At 37.7% G+C, this 13,742-nt stretch overlaps 1 protein-coding gene across 2 annotated transcripts in view; it reads left to right on the top strand.

Moving 5' to 3' along the window:
- Positions 1–2,079, top strand: part of GLRX3 (glutaredoxin 3) — a 33,977-nt gene extending 31,898 nt beyond the window's left edge. For both annotated transcript variants that reach the window (XM_067533364.1, XM_067533365.1), the window contains exons 9-11: positions 215–254; positions 365–457; positions 1,798–2,079. In XM_067533364.1, the coding sequence (XP_067389465.1) occupies positions 215–254; positions 365–457; positions 1,798–1,848 (184 nt within the window). In that variant the 3' untranslated portion in view covers positions 1,849–2,079. The remainder of the gene's footprint in view (positions 1–214; positions 255–364; positions 458–1,797) is intronic.
- Positions 2,080–13,742: the final 11,663 nt, after the last annotated feature.

A 13,742-nucleotide genomic window follows, 5' to 3' on the forward strand; every position in this document is an offset into this window, starting at 1 on the left:
AGACATGAGTAACACATCTTGAAGAACAACAGTTATGAAAGGTTAATAACTTTTTTCTGCAGTCTCTTGCTTAGAGACTATAAATAAAGAACTTATGTGAACCTCATATATTCTGGCTGGTGGCTAGTTGGTAGTGTGAAAACAAATAAATTAGTTGTTTTTGTGAGTATTATGTTGCAAAAAATGCATAAGTCATTTTGATCTTTCTTTATAGTGTTGATTATGAGACATTTGACATATTAGAGGACGAAGAGGTAAGTCCGAGTCTTATTCTCGTCCCCTCCCCCCATAGATTTCACTGTTCTGTCTACTATGCTACTAAAGCTTCTGTGAAGAGCCTTAAAGTTAAGATTATTTTCCTTAGGTGTGGCAAGGATTAAAAACATATTCAAACTGGCCAACGTACCCTCAGTTATACGTGAAAGGTGAACTTATTGGAGGATTGGATATTGTTAAGGTAAGGCAGGGGAGGACTCCTGTTTAAAATATAAATTGACTGTTCTAGTATGGACTTCTAAAAATATTTTCTAACTGCACAATATATCAGATCCTGTGTAATGGCCTTAGATTTTGAAATGGAATGACTTAGTCACAGTAAAACCAACCATCATTATTTCAACATATGGTTAAAAGGAGCTTTTAAATCTCCAGCATGCGCTCATACTCTAATATAGCAATGAAATGTATTTTCTTGACAGCAGTCAGCTACCTTTACTGTAAAGATCATTTTTACCCTGTGGGTGCATTTTTACAGGTTTCATTTGCTTTTAGTTTTACTTTTCACAGTGCTGTTCTCAAATAAGGTGGTGAGACATTTTTCCTAGCAAACTCTCATTCCTGAAAAAAATGTAAGGTTTATTGTAGTATTTTGAACAGACCCTGAAGCAACAAAAATAGATCTGCATTTGTTACAGTGGTTCTTGATTTTTGTAACAGAGCAGGCACAGTCTTCTAAACCCCTAATGCTCCTGAGTTTATTCTTGTCTGAATGTTTTATAGCTAATTCCATACGCATTGTAGCTCCTGGGAAGATATAATCAATACATCTCATTTAGCTGTTAAAAGAAGCTGATGTTACTTAAATTATATAGATGATTTTTTAAATTTTATTTATTTAACCCAAAATTGTGATACACCTGATAACTCATATATTTATGAATAAGTATATTTTTGGGCATTGAAGAAATGGGATTGTGTTCTACTCTCCAGTAATTTTTGAAAAATAAAAAAAAAAAGTCAGCTGTATTGGACTATACGTTACTGAGAGCTCACATTAGTGATGCATTCTATTGACATTCTATTGACACATGAATACAGTAATTTGAAGACGTTCTAAAATGACTGAATATTCAAGAATATTCTGCTTGTAGATTTTTTTCTGTATACATCCTAAGAAAAACAGAACATTTTACATTTGCTGAACCGAACTTAATGATTTACAATTTGAACTAAATTTAACTAACCAGAGTAGGGAATAAATGTACTCCTAAATTATAATTTATACCAATCTCACTGTCTCACATTTTAACAGATTCTACTGATGGATGCTGATAGTTTTACTTTCTTTTGTGGAGCATGTAGGGTGTCTTGTATCCTCTAAAACTTGGTTTAAACACAGAATTACAAAAATTAATTACTTGTGGTTAAGAAGGACCTCTAGTGGGTTGTCTAGTCCATCTCCTCCTGAGTAGTGGACAGGTTTATTTTCTTGTCTGTAAATCATCCCTATTGAATTGATGTCAGAGATAATTGCAAAATATATATGCACAGAGTTACTATTCTATAATTTCTTTACAGGAACTAAAGGAAAATGGTGAATTGTTACCTATTCTGAAGGGAGAAAATTAATGCAAATGGAGACGAATGCTAAGGCTGGGAACTGAAATACTTCAAGAAATGATTGATTTATTGATTACATTGGAGCAATCAGCCCTGGTGAATAGAGTGGGAGTAATTAAAAGTGTCTGACTTACTCTTTATACTTCAAAGTCATGCTAGATCTATCTATACGTTAAAGTAATGTTTCAACAAAAATACAAAACTCTGTCAACGTATTCAATTAAAATGGAAAGTTAAAAATTTCGTTTTCTTTTCACTCTTTGTAAATAAGTATGTTCATTGTACCTAAATATTTCAGTAAAGTGAATTTCTGAGGGGGCAGTTTACACTAATCTAAGTACTGTAAAGGACTACAATGTATCAGTTGTGGGCATACACCTCTCAGTAGAAGAACATATGCTGTGACAGACAGGATACTTATTTTCAGTGTCTGTAATTGTTTGTTTTTTAATGTCCAGTGAGCAAGAAAAATGTTACTGAAACCTTTATCCAGAGTACCACTATTAAGTCGCCATTAATGAGCTTCAGCTGTACATTAATTATCTCCATTGTCTAAGCAGTTACAATAATTGTTTGCTAACTTCAGGTATTCTTCAGCCTGTTTAAACCTGTTTTTTTTTTTTTCTTTGAACATATTTAAATTAAGATGGAGATTCAAGCCAGAAAATTAGAAGTAAAGACAATTCTGGTGTACTCTCAAAGCTGCTGCCGTTAGAAAGAAATAAAGTAGCTATTTACTTCCTAGGAGTTAATTCTCAACCGTTCATATAGTTCTTCACCCTTAAGTCCTCTCTGTACCTAGAGGACTCTTTTTATTTTTTTGTTTTAGTCCTTCTTTGGAGACCCCTGGTTTCAGTCCTTCCACTCAAGGGCAAAAGGACATACCTTACTCAATCATAATTGAATAGATGGAACAAAAGTCCAGGAAACTAACCGATTGACCTCAGGACAGGTTGACCATTAAACTAGCAGTACTGCATGTAATGCTCACAGATCATGCCAGATAGATAGTCTTGGAAAACGAGGTCCTCTGCCACTGGAAAAAATACAGGAAAGGCAATGCAAGAGTCCTTACATCTGCCTCAATGTGTCTCAGTGCTGACCTGGAAGGATTCCTTCCTCAAGTAAAAAAGTATTCAGTATCCAGGTCAGTTCAATCCTTGAACTCTGCTTAAACTAACAATGTTTGTTGTGGTAATGTGTATTTTGTGATGGCTTCTAGGAATTGAAGTGAGACCAGCAGCAACTCATTTCACATAGGCCACTTAACTCAGGTGGTATCTGGTAGCAACTTTCAGTCACTATCAATCCTGGTGGGATTTGAATTGTCATTTTAGAAGGTGGGGCAAATTTAATCACTTAGCAGCATTTATAGGTTTACATTTTTATTGCAGCATCTAAGTAGTATTTATTTACATTATTAAATCCTTTAAATGATTGCTATTTAATTCTATCCAAATATAAAAGTATGGGAATTATTTTAGCAATTATTTGAAAATAGTGTATTTTTATGATTGAAAAATCAGTTTTAATCTCATTACAGGAAACCATGTCCCTGTCATGAAAGCAAGCTTTAATTAATCTCTCAGGCACTTGTCGCTAGTAATCATTGCCTACCTCATTAAAGAAAATTATATCAAACTGTACTATCCCTGTGGTCAAATTAGGATTTAGAAGCTTTAACTAAACCAAGATTAAATACAAAATTCAATTTATTCTGTAGTGCTTTTAAAAATTAGTGTTTCCTTCAAAATTCAATACAGCAGCGCTTAACTAAACTGTGTACTTTATAATCTGCACAAACTATTGGTGGTCTTTTCCCACTTTCCTGCACAGACTTAACAGATGCATTTAATTTTCATATCAAGATTTCATCATTTTACAAATTAGTTTTACTGGTAGAGGGTGAATTATTATTGAACTAAAACTAAATGATAGTTGACAGAATACATGAACAAAGCACGCTTTGATTCATTCTCTTTGCTTATTGATTGTTGACTCAGTTGCTAATGAACAAAATTCTGTGGGTCTCCCAGACACTAGAGCAAATTAACAAAGCTTTACTGTTTCTGGTATTTATTGCTTAGAAATAAAATGGCTTGCATTGAATTTTGGTAAAGTCCAAAGAGCAGGCTTTTGCAGACAAAATAGATTTTGATGGGTAAACATCTCAAAAATAGTATGAGGCGTAACTCTTCTGAACAGTCTACTTCTAACCACATAATTAGTATATGGCTCAATCCAAATCCTCTTGAAATCAGTGGAATTGGGCTCAGTATAGCTATATGCCTATAGTGTGATTTTTATTTATAGTGAAAGCATTGAAAAGTGTTGATTGGCTATAGGGTGGTTTCCACAGTGAGGATTTTGTAATTGGGAGGATGCAGAATGAAGGACTTCAGGCGTCATCATAGATTTGCACATTTAGTGTTTTGAATAATTAAAATGAAGGTATCGCTATATAAATTATGAAATAAGTATTTTCCCTTTTAGATGTTGATACAACTTTGGGGGATCTAACATACATGGAAAGGTGAAGGATTTTTTTTTAATGGGTATAATCTTCAACAAACATAGTTAACAAGCCTGACTCATCCTTGTGCCTCTTATGGTATCGGGATACCCTGGGATGCAGCCTGAGACTGGATTGCCACTGAGCCTTCGGGCTCCCTCTCGCCCTGTGATGCAGATATCAAGCCACAAACCTGTAGGTACTGTGCTTACACAGACATTTACAGGCAGGGAGTCATACCCAACTAGGTTACAGGAATGCTCTAGCCACTCCCAACCCAACCATGGATCTAGGCTTCAGCCAGTTTGCACCAGCTCTCCAGCTTTACCCTCCAGGAGTATGCTGACTTGCACTGAACAAAGCTCTGTACAGTACAAGCTTATTAATTAGTCCGTTCCTCCCTTGATGTGGGAAAGGCATACACCAGCTTTTATTAACAGAGCTAAGATTCCTCAAACACTTCAACAAAGAAACACTTTTAGGTAAAATTTATAAAACAGATTTATTAAATACAGGAAAAATAGATGTAGGTGATAAGTTATAAGGGTAAAGAGACCAGAAATAATTACCACAGAAATAAAAATAAGGCTGCAGTCTAAATTCAAAGATACTGAACAGGATTTGTATTAGCAGTATCTCACCCTGTCTGATGAGCAGGCTTACAGCTCCTTGTTACATAGGCTACCTCTGCCTTGCAGTCTGGGTCCTCCCCTCCCCCATTCAAAAGTACTTTGTCTTCCAGAGGTGTTTCTTCAGGTGTTGAGCTGTGAGAGAGAAGACTAGTGATGTCACTCCCCTTCTATTATGGTTTCTTCCAGCTTGGGAAAGATTTAGGCATATGATGTGGGGGGGTCATTCCCAATTGGTCAAGCAAGGTTCATTGTGTACGTGCTTTCTCTGTGAAGTCTCCAGAGACGTTTGGGAGAGTGGATTTCCCTTGATAGGCCATTAGCATGTCTGACCATTTAATTGTTGTACCTGAAAATATGGTTTGTGAGTGTTTTCCACCTTACAACGTGTTTTAGTAGCACAGACAACATTATTTTACAACCTCACATGCTATGGTAGCACATGCAATCCAGCAAGATATTATTTAGCTGATCAAAGCTTTTAAAATGATACACAAAGTATACTTTGTACAGAACATATTATATGACTGGTGAATGTGGGGTTCTGAGGTGTTGCTTTCAGAGAGTGTTACAGTATCTGTGCAGTTATGCAGTTTAAGAGTTTTAATTGAATTCTGGTAGCATTTATTGCCCTCTTCCAACTGTTCTTTAGTGTAGTGTTTTGGTGTGGATGGAAAAAGCAAAATTGACAGTACTCACTTTATCTGTGAGTCACTGCTTGAACCATCATGGAGTTTAATGTGTTCTACAGTGTCAGTGGCACCAGAAGATATAGAAGTAGCTGTTTCTTTGGCATCAGATGTATCAGAAAGGATGTGAACTGTGTTGATCAAGTTTGACACTCATTCCCCATAAATGAAATAGTGCCATCTCTGTGTAGTAGAAAACTATGTTGTGCACGTGTAGTTGACCTGTAATCCCATGTGGGTAAAAAGGTGAAATCCACATAGCTGTTTGAAATGTGCAACTTCATCCAAATGGCTAAAATCTCTTCTGGATTCCTTTCAACAGAAGGGTGCGGTGCACACACTGACATTTTAAACTAGAGCCTTTCATGTGGGAATAAAATATTCTGCTGTGGGAATAGTGCTTTTACTGCAAGTTTAGGCTTTACACGGAATGAAAAGGACAAACAATACTTGTGTTTAAAAGTATTTCAACATAGCAGACTGGCTGAGGAGATGAAGTAGCAAGAAATAGGTAGGAAATACTGAAAAAACTGCCATTCGTTTCCCTAGTCAGTCATAGGTTCTTATCTGATATTCTCCAACCATCCCTACATATCTAAATATTTGTAGAAGTCAGCAGCCAACTATATATATTTCCTTCGTCATGTTTTTTTCATAGATGCTTAAATTAGCCTTTCAGTGCAAATGATGGATGAAGTTGTTTTGACTTTCTGCAGGACATTCATTTGCTGGAAAAGACTGGTAGTATCAACTTTGTGCTGTAATCAGATCTGTAAAGCTAATCATTTTGTCAGCACTGAGGTGAGAGACTCTCAGCGTACTTCTACATTAGAATAAAAGACCTGTGGTGGGAGTGGGTCAGCTGACTTTGGCTTGCAGAACTCTGGCCAGGGCTAAAAGTTGCTGTGTAAATGTTTGGGATCCTCCCTCACAGGGTCTCAGAGCTTGGGCTTCAGCCCAAGCCCAAATGTCTACACAGCAATTTTACAGCCTCACAACCCAAGCCCTGTGAGCCTGAGTCTGCTGATCTTGGCCAGCCGTGGATGTTTAATTGCTGTGTAGACATATCTCAGTGCCTCTTTTTCCTTTGTGCAGCACCAAGCTGCTGAAGGTGCAGTCTTGATGAAATGTAAAGTGGGGTCTTGAACATTTTATACCCAGCTAAAGTTGCCGCAGTGTTTTTTTACAAGAAGCAAGGAGTATGACCATGGTATTTGGATAGAATCAAACTTAGGTAATTGTATTCCATTAACCTGGAATTTCTCCATGTTCTCTGAACAGTTCAGTTAGATCCTTCACTTCCTGCACTCAATATTGTAAAGTGATGGTGTACTCTTTTAAACATAACTGTGTAAATCAATCCGAGAGGGCAGTGAAAATGTCTGAACCTTCTCTGCTCTCAGCCTCCACCTTTGCTACCACTGTTGATCCTGCTACAGCAGTGGTGAATTACTGATAGAAAAAGTAATCAGTTATTAGTGCCACAACCGTATAGTGCAGACTCGATAAAGCGTTTGAATTCATTGTTTTATAAATCTCCAATACAAATTTCTGTTGAAGTGCATGTCTGTTAGCAGTTTTCAACTGTTGAGAAATCTGTTGATGCAGTTAGTCTTTTTGGTGTTAACCAACTACATGCAGAACACATTTATTTGCAAGATATTGTCTTCCATTTCAATAGAGAGTCATTTTGCTGACAGAAATAACAATTGGTGAAGGCTGCCCTTCAACCTACCTAGCTCAGTGTCTCATACAGGAGGGCTGGTTTGCACTGAAAAGACACATTGGCATTAACATAATTTTCAGCCTCTATAACAATTTTACTCACAAGGATTTTTAGAGGGAACTAAAAAATGAAAGTGGTTGGTGTTAAACTGTTCAAATGCTATTGTTCCAATGAAAATTGATCCAAATTGTTCAGAAACAAGAATTGGTTAACGTATTGTTATAACCAAGTATGTATGGGCAGTATGCGACTTTATTAAGCTCAGATACCTGCACATGGAGAAAACTAAGATTACAGTAAATTCATGTTACAATTTCCTAAATCCATTTGATTTTAGAAACTTCTATATTTGTTTAATATTAATGCTAAAATGGGCTTTTATAACTAATCATAATAGTATAAGAGCAAATGTTGTAAATGACACCCAGCATAAGAAAACATCAAATAGCATTAAATGTAGAACAGGACACTTACATCTATAAATTCAGTGAAGTGTTGGTATTAATCCTAAACAAATTAGTTATGTTGCATGCTAAAGCCAATAAATGTACAAAGATCATTTGTATTGTTTCAGAATATGTCACCTAACTAGAATTGTTTGTTTAGGGTTCTGAATAACTCGTTAAGTCCAAAAGAATATAAAATCTATGTACTTGACTGATTTTTTTCACATCTTTTTGCACACATTGATGTTAATCTTCTAACTTCCAAATACATTTTTCTTTGTTTAAATTATCTCAATTTGTCACCCAGATTGAATTAGCAAGAGCCCCATTGATAACATTCACTTATTCTGTCTTTGTGTGGGTTCTGGACTATATTTTGCCATCTTTTCACCTTTATCCGGGCAGGAGGGAGATGTGTAGCAAAGGGGACACTTTCTTAATCCAAGAAGCACTTTTGACCGCACGCATGGGGGGGGGTGTAGAAAATATGACATTTCCAATGTGCCCTTTTCTGCAGAATTCTGGCAGAGGTCCATTCTAAGAATTCTCTCATATGAACAGTAGCCATGGACTCCAATATCACAGCTTTGCACAAACTATGATGCACGCTTAAGCTTCTACTATACATACGTAGCTTGGAGTACACTAATGGATTAAAAGAGCAGATATAAAATAAAATAAATGATGAATTCAAAGGAATTTCTTGCTTTTCTTTGCTTGACTCTTCCTTTCCCTCTCTTTTCCTGTGTCTATCTGGCAGGAGCATTTGCAGGCCTGTTCCTATGTTAAGAAATGAGAGCTTCCCTTCTTCATGCCCTGATATGATCAGTATCAGCTGGAGATTGCTTGTTTCAAAAAATAAAATCATGGTTCTCATGATCAGAGTTGGAAGTTTCTTGAGGCAGAGAGTTAAGGAAAACAGACCATTGCAATTATAAGATGGTTTCCAGGTCTATTTGAAAGAGCCTTTCAGTCCTGTCCCGCTTCACTTTTCAAGTTTGAATAAACTTTGCTCACTAGCACCATTAGCAAACACACAACAGTCTAATCACTTCTGTTGAGGTTCGTTCACTGGAACCCCTTGTCTTCATTACCCTGCTAATCAAAATCTCAAATGTACTGCCATTATAGTCAGTAATTCTGGAAACAAAGCTTTGACAGGCAAAGCAGACTCAGTAAAACACCATTAGGGTGGAGAGGGAGGCTGAGATAGGCAAAGCTCTTATCTCTTTCTCCTCCAACATTTTTTTTCTACAAATGTTTTAAATTTGGAGCAATTTCACACACCCCCTTTAAAAAAAAAAAAAAACTCCACTTTTTATTATGCTATCTCTAAGTTTTTTTCTGGATATGCCACATTTTAGAGAGGGAGAAACCTGTTTCACTGAGATCTACAACATGACAATCTAAGTTTTTGATGTCACTAAGGGTGGAATAGGAATTCTCATGCTCTGATCAGTTTATAAGAAAAATAAGATTTAGATTGGCTATTTCTAACAAGCACTTAGAAGGTGCTTGTTGTGGTGCTTGTCACCATGAGAGTATCTTGATGCACTTTGCATGGCTTAGACTAAAGGGGAAAATGCTTCCTCTGTACAATGTATCCAGCGGTGGTGTAGCCATGTCAGTCCCAGGATATTAGAGTGACGAGGTGGGTCAGGTAATGTTTTATTGGACCAATTTCTGTTGGTGAAAGAGAGTCTTTTGAGCTTTAACACAGCTCTTCTTCAGCTCTGGGAAATACATTTCCTAGACCTGAAGAAGAGCTCTGTGTAAATTTGAAAGCTTGTCTTTCACCAACAGAAATTGGTCCAATAAAAGATTACTTCACTCACCTTGTTCAACTGTATAAGGCCAGTTGGTGGTGATGTGTATTTTGTGTCCTGCCTAGCTTGCTGTAGCTAACAGAGCTAGACTATTATGGGATAGATTAGCCAGTTCTGTCTGGTCTTAGAGTAGGAGAATAAACTCAGCCTGTGTTTATTTACATCTCTCTGTTCCTGTCTGTTGGTTTCTCTCTGAGTGCAAGTAACTTCCAAGTATCCAAATATAACAGGTGACTCCTTAATTATACTAGTGAACAGTTCATCATACAAGTAGTCTTACTAACGTCAGTGAGGAAACCCTTATCACTAGACTGAATGCTACAATATAACAGAGCTGCTGCTTAAAGAAAATCCTTGGCAAAGAGGTGCATCTTCTACTGCCTAGTGACTGCAGCTTTATTCTGACAGCGAGTTACCAGCTCTCCACTTACACTGTTAAATGGCTGGGCCCATTACGCATATACCGGTGATGACTGCAGCTAGATTCTGACTCAGATCTATTTCTGATCAGAAGAAATGCCAGAGGTAAGGGATCACTGCCAAAAATGCTGTGCTCCCTTGAGCTTCACCATTTGGAACAGTTAGCCTATGTGTTCTGGATATATACACCAGGCCAGAAAAAGTGGTAGCTGGTTCCTTGACCATTAGGGTCCCTGCACCCAACTTTAATTAGGGAATTCACTAACAGCCACTTCAGGGGCAGAGAACAAGTATAATATACTTTTGTTGGACCATCTTGCTCAGAAGATGGACAGCTGCAGTCTGAACTGGATGAGTCTTCTGACCTTAAACGGTTAGTTGCAGGTAGAGTCTACTTTCAGTAGCTGTTGGCATCAGGCCCAGGTCTTGGAGTTAAATGAGGAAAGGCATTTCTGGACACTGTTATGTAAAAACCCATGAGTGGCAAAGGAGTCTAGTAGGATCTGTGCTTGTGATCCTTGACAGTGGGTAGACAGATGCCCTTGCTTCAGGGAATTATTAAAAAACTTCTCCACTTCCTCAAAATGCTTCTCCAAGTCATTGAACAGCACCTCCATCTTATTTCAGACCTTAAACCAACTGGTTTTTATCTAGGTCCTAATCTCTTCTAGAGATTGGGATTGGATGAAACTGCCTAAATCTTGGCATGTTGAAGAGAAGAGACAGAGCTGAGCATCAGCAACATATCACCTTGGCATCTCCTCCAGAAGCTTCATGTAAACATTAAGCCCACCACTACCATCTGCATAGTACCCTTCCAAGGCCAGAAGGTGACCACTGTTGATCGTCTAGTCTGACCACTGCAAACTTTCCCAAAATAATTCTAAGACCGTATATTTTAGGAAAACACCTATTCTTAATTTAAAAGTGGTTAGTGATGGAGAACCTTCCATCACACAGTTGGTGGATCCTTTTATCCCTTCCTCTGCTAGATTGAAAACCCCATAATTAAATACCTGTTCCCTGTACAGATACTTATAGACTGTAATCAAGTTATCCCTTAACCTTTTCTTTGTTAAATTAAATAGATTGAGCTCTTTGAATCTATCACTATGACATATTTTCTAATCCTTTAATCATTCTCGTGGCTCTTCTTTGAACCCTCTCCAATTTACCAATATCCTTCTTGAATTGTGGGCACAGATCTGGATGTTCCTTCAGGAAGGAACTGAACTATTTAAAACAGAATTTGTCACTCCTGCCATGTATGTTAGTACCTGAGAGCTTGTCTGCACTTAAAAGTGATGCAGCTGCAGCAGTACAGCTGTGTCACTGTAGCGCTTAGTGAAGACATTATCTATATCGATGGGAGAGTTTCCATTGGCTTAGATAGTGGAGGTAGGTATTCCACTTCCCTGAGAGGCAGTAGCTATGTCAACGGGAGAAGCCCTCCTGTCTACGCGGGGTTAGATTGGTATAACTATGTCACTCAGGGGTTGTAGGTTTTTCATACACCTAAGGGATGTAGTTATACTGACGTAAGTTGGTAGTGTAGACCAAGCCTCAGACTTCAGAAAGATCTAACTGCTCTAGAAGAATAAATAGGATATCTGACCTTCCGTCCACTGAAGAGAGACTACCAGGACTAATGCCTTCTCCTTGCATTGCCAGTCTGGAACCTCATTAGTTGGTGTCTAATGAAATAGAGAATATAAAATGTTGGTGGCATTGGCTCACTAATACTTTCACAATGATCTTTTCCAGGAAAAGGGAGACTCGAAAATAGGTAATTTGCAAGGAAACTAGATGGTTTCTTGAGATTATCGTTGTTTCAGCCTCTGCTTTCTCTTTTTAAGAATGTGGCATCTTTCTGAACTATAGCCAGTAGTGGCTTTTCATTATTATTTCTAGTTGAGGATGAACTAAATTTAGTATTTTTAGCAACACTTCAGACTTGACAACAAACCTCATGGTGTTCTTTTTTTCAGTGTTTCATTGCATGGTTCCAAAAAGTAGTTTGACAGGTGTCTAATTGCTGGGAGTCATTACAAATTTATGACAATAGTGTAAATGTAGCGATAATGACCACACAAAGGAAACATTAAATCTTTCAAAGTAACTATTGGTTCCATTATCTGATGGGTGTATGTACTGCTAACTCGTGTGTGTGTGTCTTTTCTAATGTGAGGCTGATTTTTCAAGATTAATATTTAAGACAATGGCGCAATATTGGAAGGTAAAGAACCTGCTTCAGGTTTATCAATGTTTTAATTTCACTGGTCTGAAAGAAACATTAGTTGTGTATATATAAGACATATAAAAGAATATATGTATATATGTAGAAATGTAAGATTATTGGTGTCTATTCTCCCACTGTGCCCATTAAACCTAATGGAAATTGTGCGTGCACATCAAGTGGTAAATAACCTTCTTGGTGGCTTGTAAAACATGAGCATATGAGATAAAGAAAGTTCTAACATCTATTGTTTCCTCTATTTGTAAAGCCAGGATATTTGTTCATCAGTGTACAGTGCTGCAGGATTTCCACAAGAGGGTACTGCATACCACAGTAACGGAGCCAAGCACAGAACTAAACACTTACATGTAAAAATGTTCTTTGACACTAGATGTCAGAACAGGAACATTTATATCTCCAAAAGACTATATTTACAAATACAGTTCTGCACTAAATAAGATAGATAAATGATTTTTCAGCTTGATCACTCGAGTTACTATCAATAGTATTGCTTTGCCAAGGTAACAGCTACAAGAAATACAAGAATATTGCTTATTGTAACTAATGGATGCAAGGGTGTTAATTGAGGAAATATACGTATTTTTTCTTCAGCTGCATTTTACCACTATCTGATTATCTAATACAAAAACTTTTATCTTTTTCTTGTATTTGCAGATAGCCCAGTATTTGCGGGGGGAGCATTTATCTTACTGAGCCACAGATATAAAGCCAGCAGCAATCATTCAGTAGGAAAGCACTTTGGAGACTGTATGTTTTCTTTTTCCAGGCAATTAAATTCCTATTGTATCTGTTACATAGATAAATGCAAGACCAGACAGAGGTAGTCTGGGACCCTAAGCATATTGTGAAATGGTGGTGGCCGGGGCAGCAGAATGGGGCTCCTTTTGACCATCCCAAAAGTGGCAGCAGTGGGCTGTCTCCACTCAAGAGAAGAAGGAATCCCCTCTCCTTCTTCTCATAAAGGCAGGGGTGGCAGCAGAGGGTATCCTCAGTACTAACTCTAGTAGGTGGAAGGTAACAGCTTGTTTGTGTGGATGGGCTACCCCCATTGTATTCCTTTCACAAAGTCCTTTGTGGGGATGGTGTTGGCAGTGGGTCAGGGAGTTAACATCCCCTTTAGATGAATGGAGCTGTTCATACCTTTCAGGCAGTCTCCAGACTCAGGCAGACATCACTGCACTGGTCACATTCAAGGCTGGTTTTCAAGTTTTTCCTTAAAACCGTGATCGCTAGAAATGTAGGGATATCCCCCCCACTCCTTTCTTTTCAAATGCAATCAAGTGACTGCAGTAGCCAGGGCCCTAGAGCGCCTATGCTTTAATTCAGCCTTGGAAAATGAGGAAAAGCTCTTGTAACACTGAAGGACGTTAGATTTCTCCTTAAACTGCCCAAACCAGC

Source organism: Emydura macquarii, unplaced genomic scaffold (genome assembly GCF_026122565.2).
Source record: "Emydura macquarii macquarii isolate MOO-44397 ecotype Brisbane River unplaced genomic scaffold, CSIRO-AGI_Emac_v2 contig_3343, whole genome shotgun sequence".
In the NCBI taxonomy this organism is placed as follows: domain Eukaryota; kingdom Metazoa; phylum Chordata; order Testudines; family Chelidae; genus Emydura; species Emydura macquarii.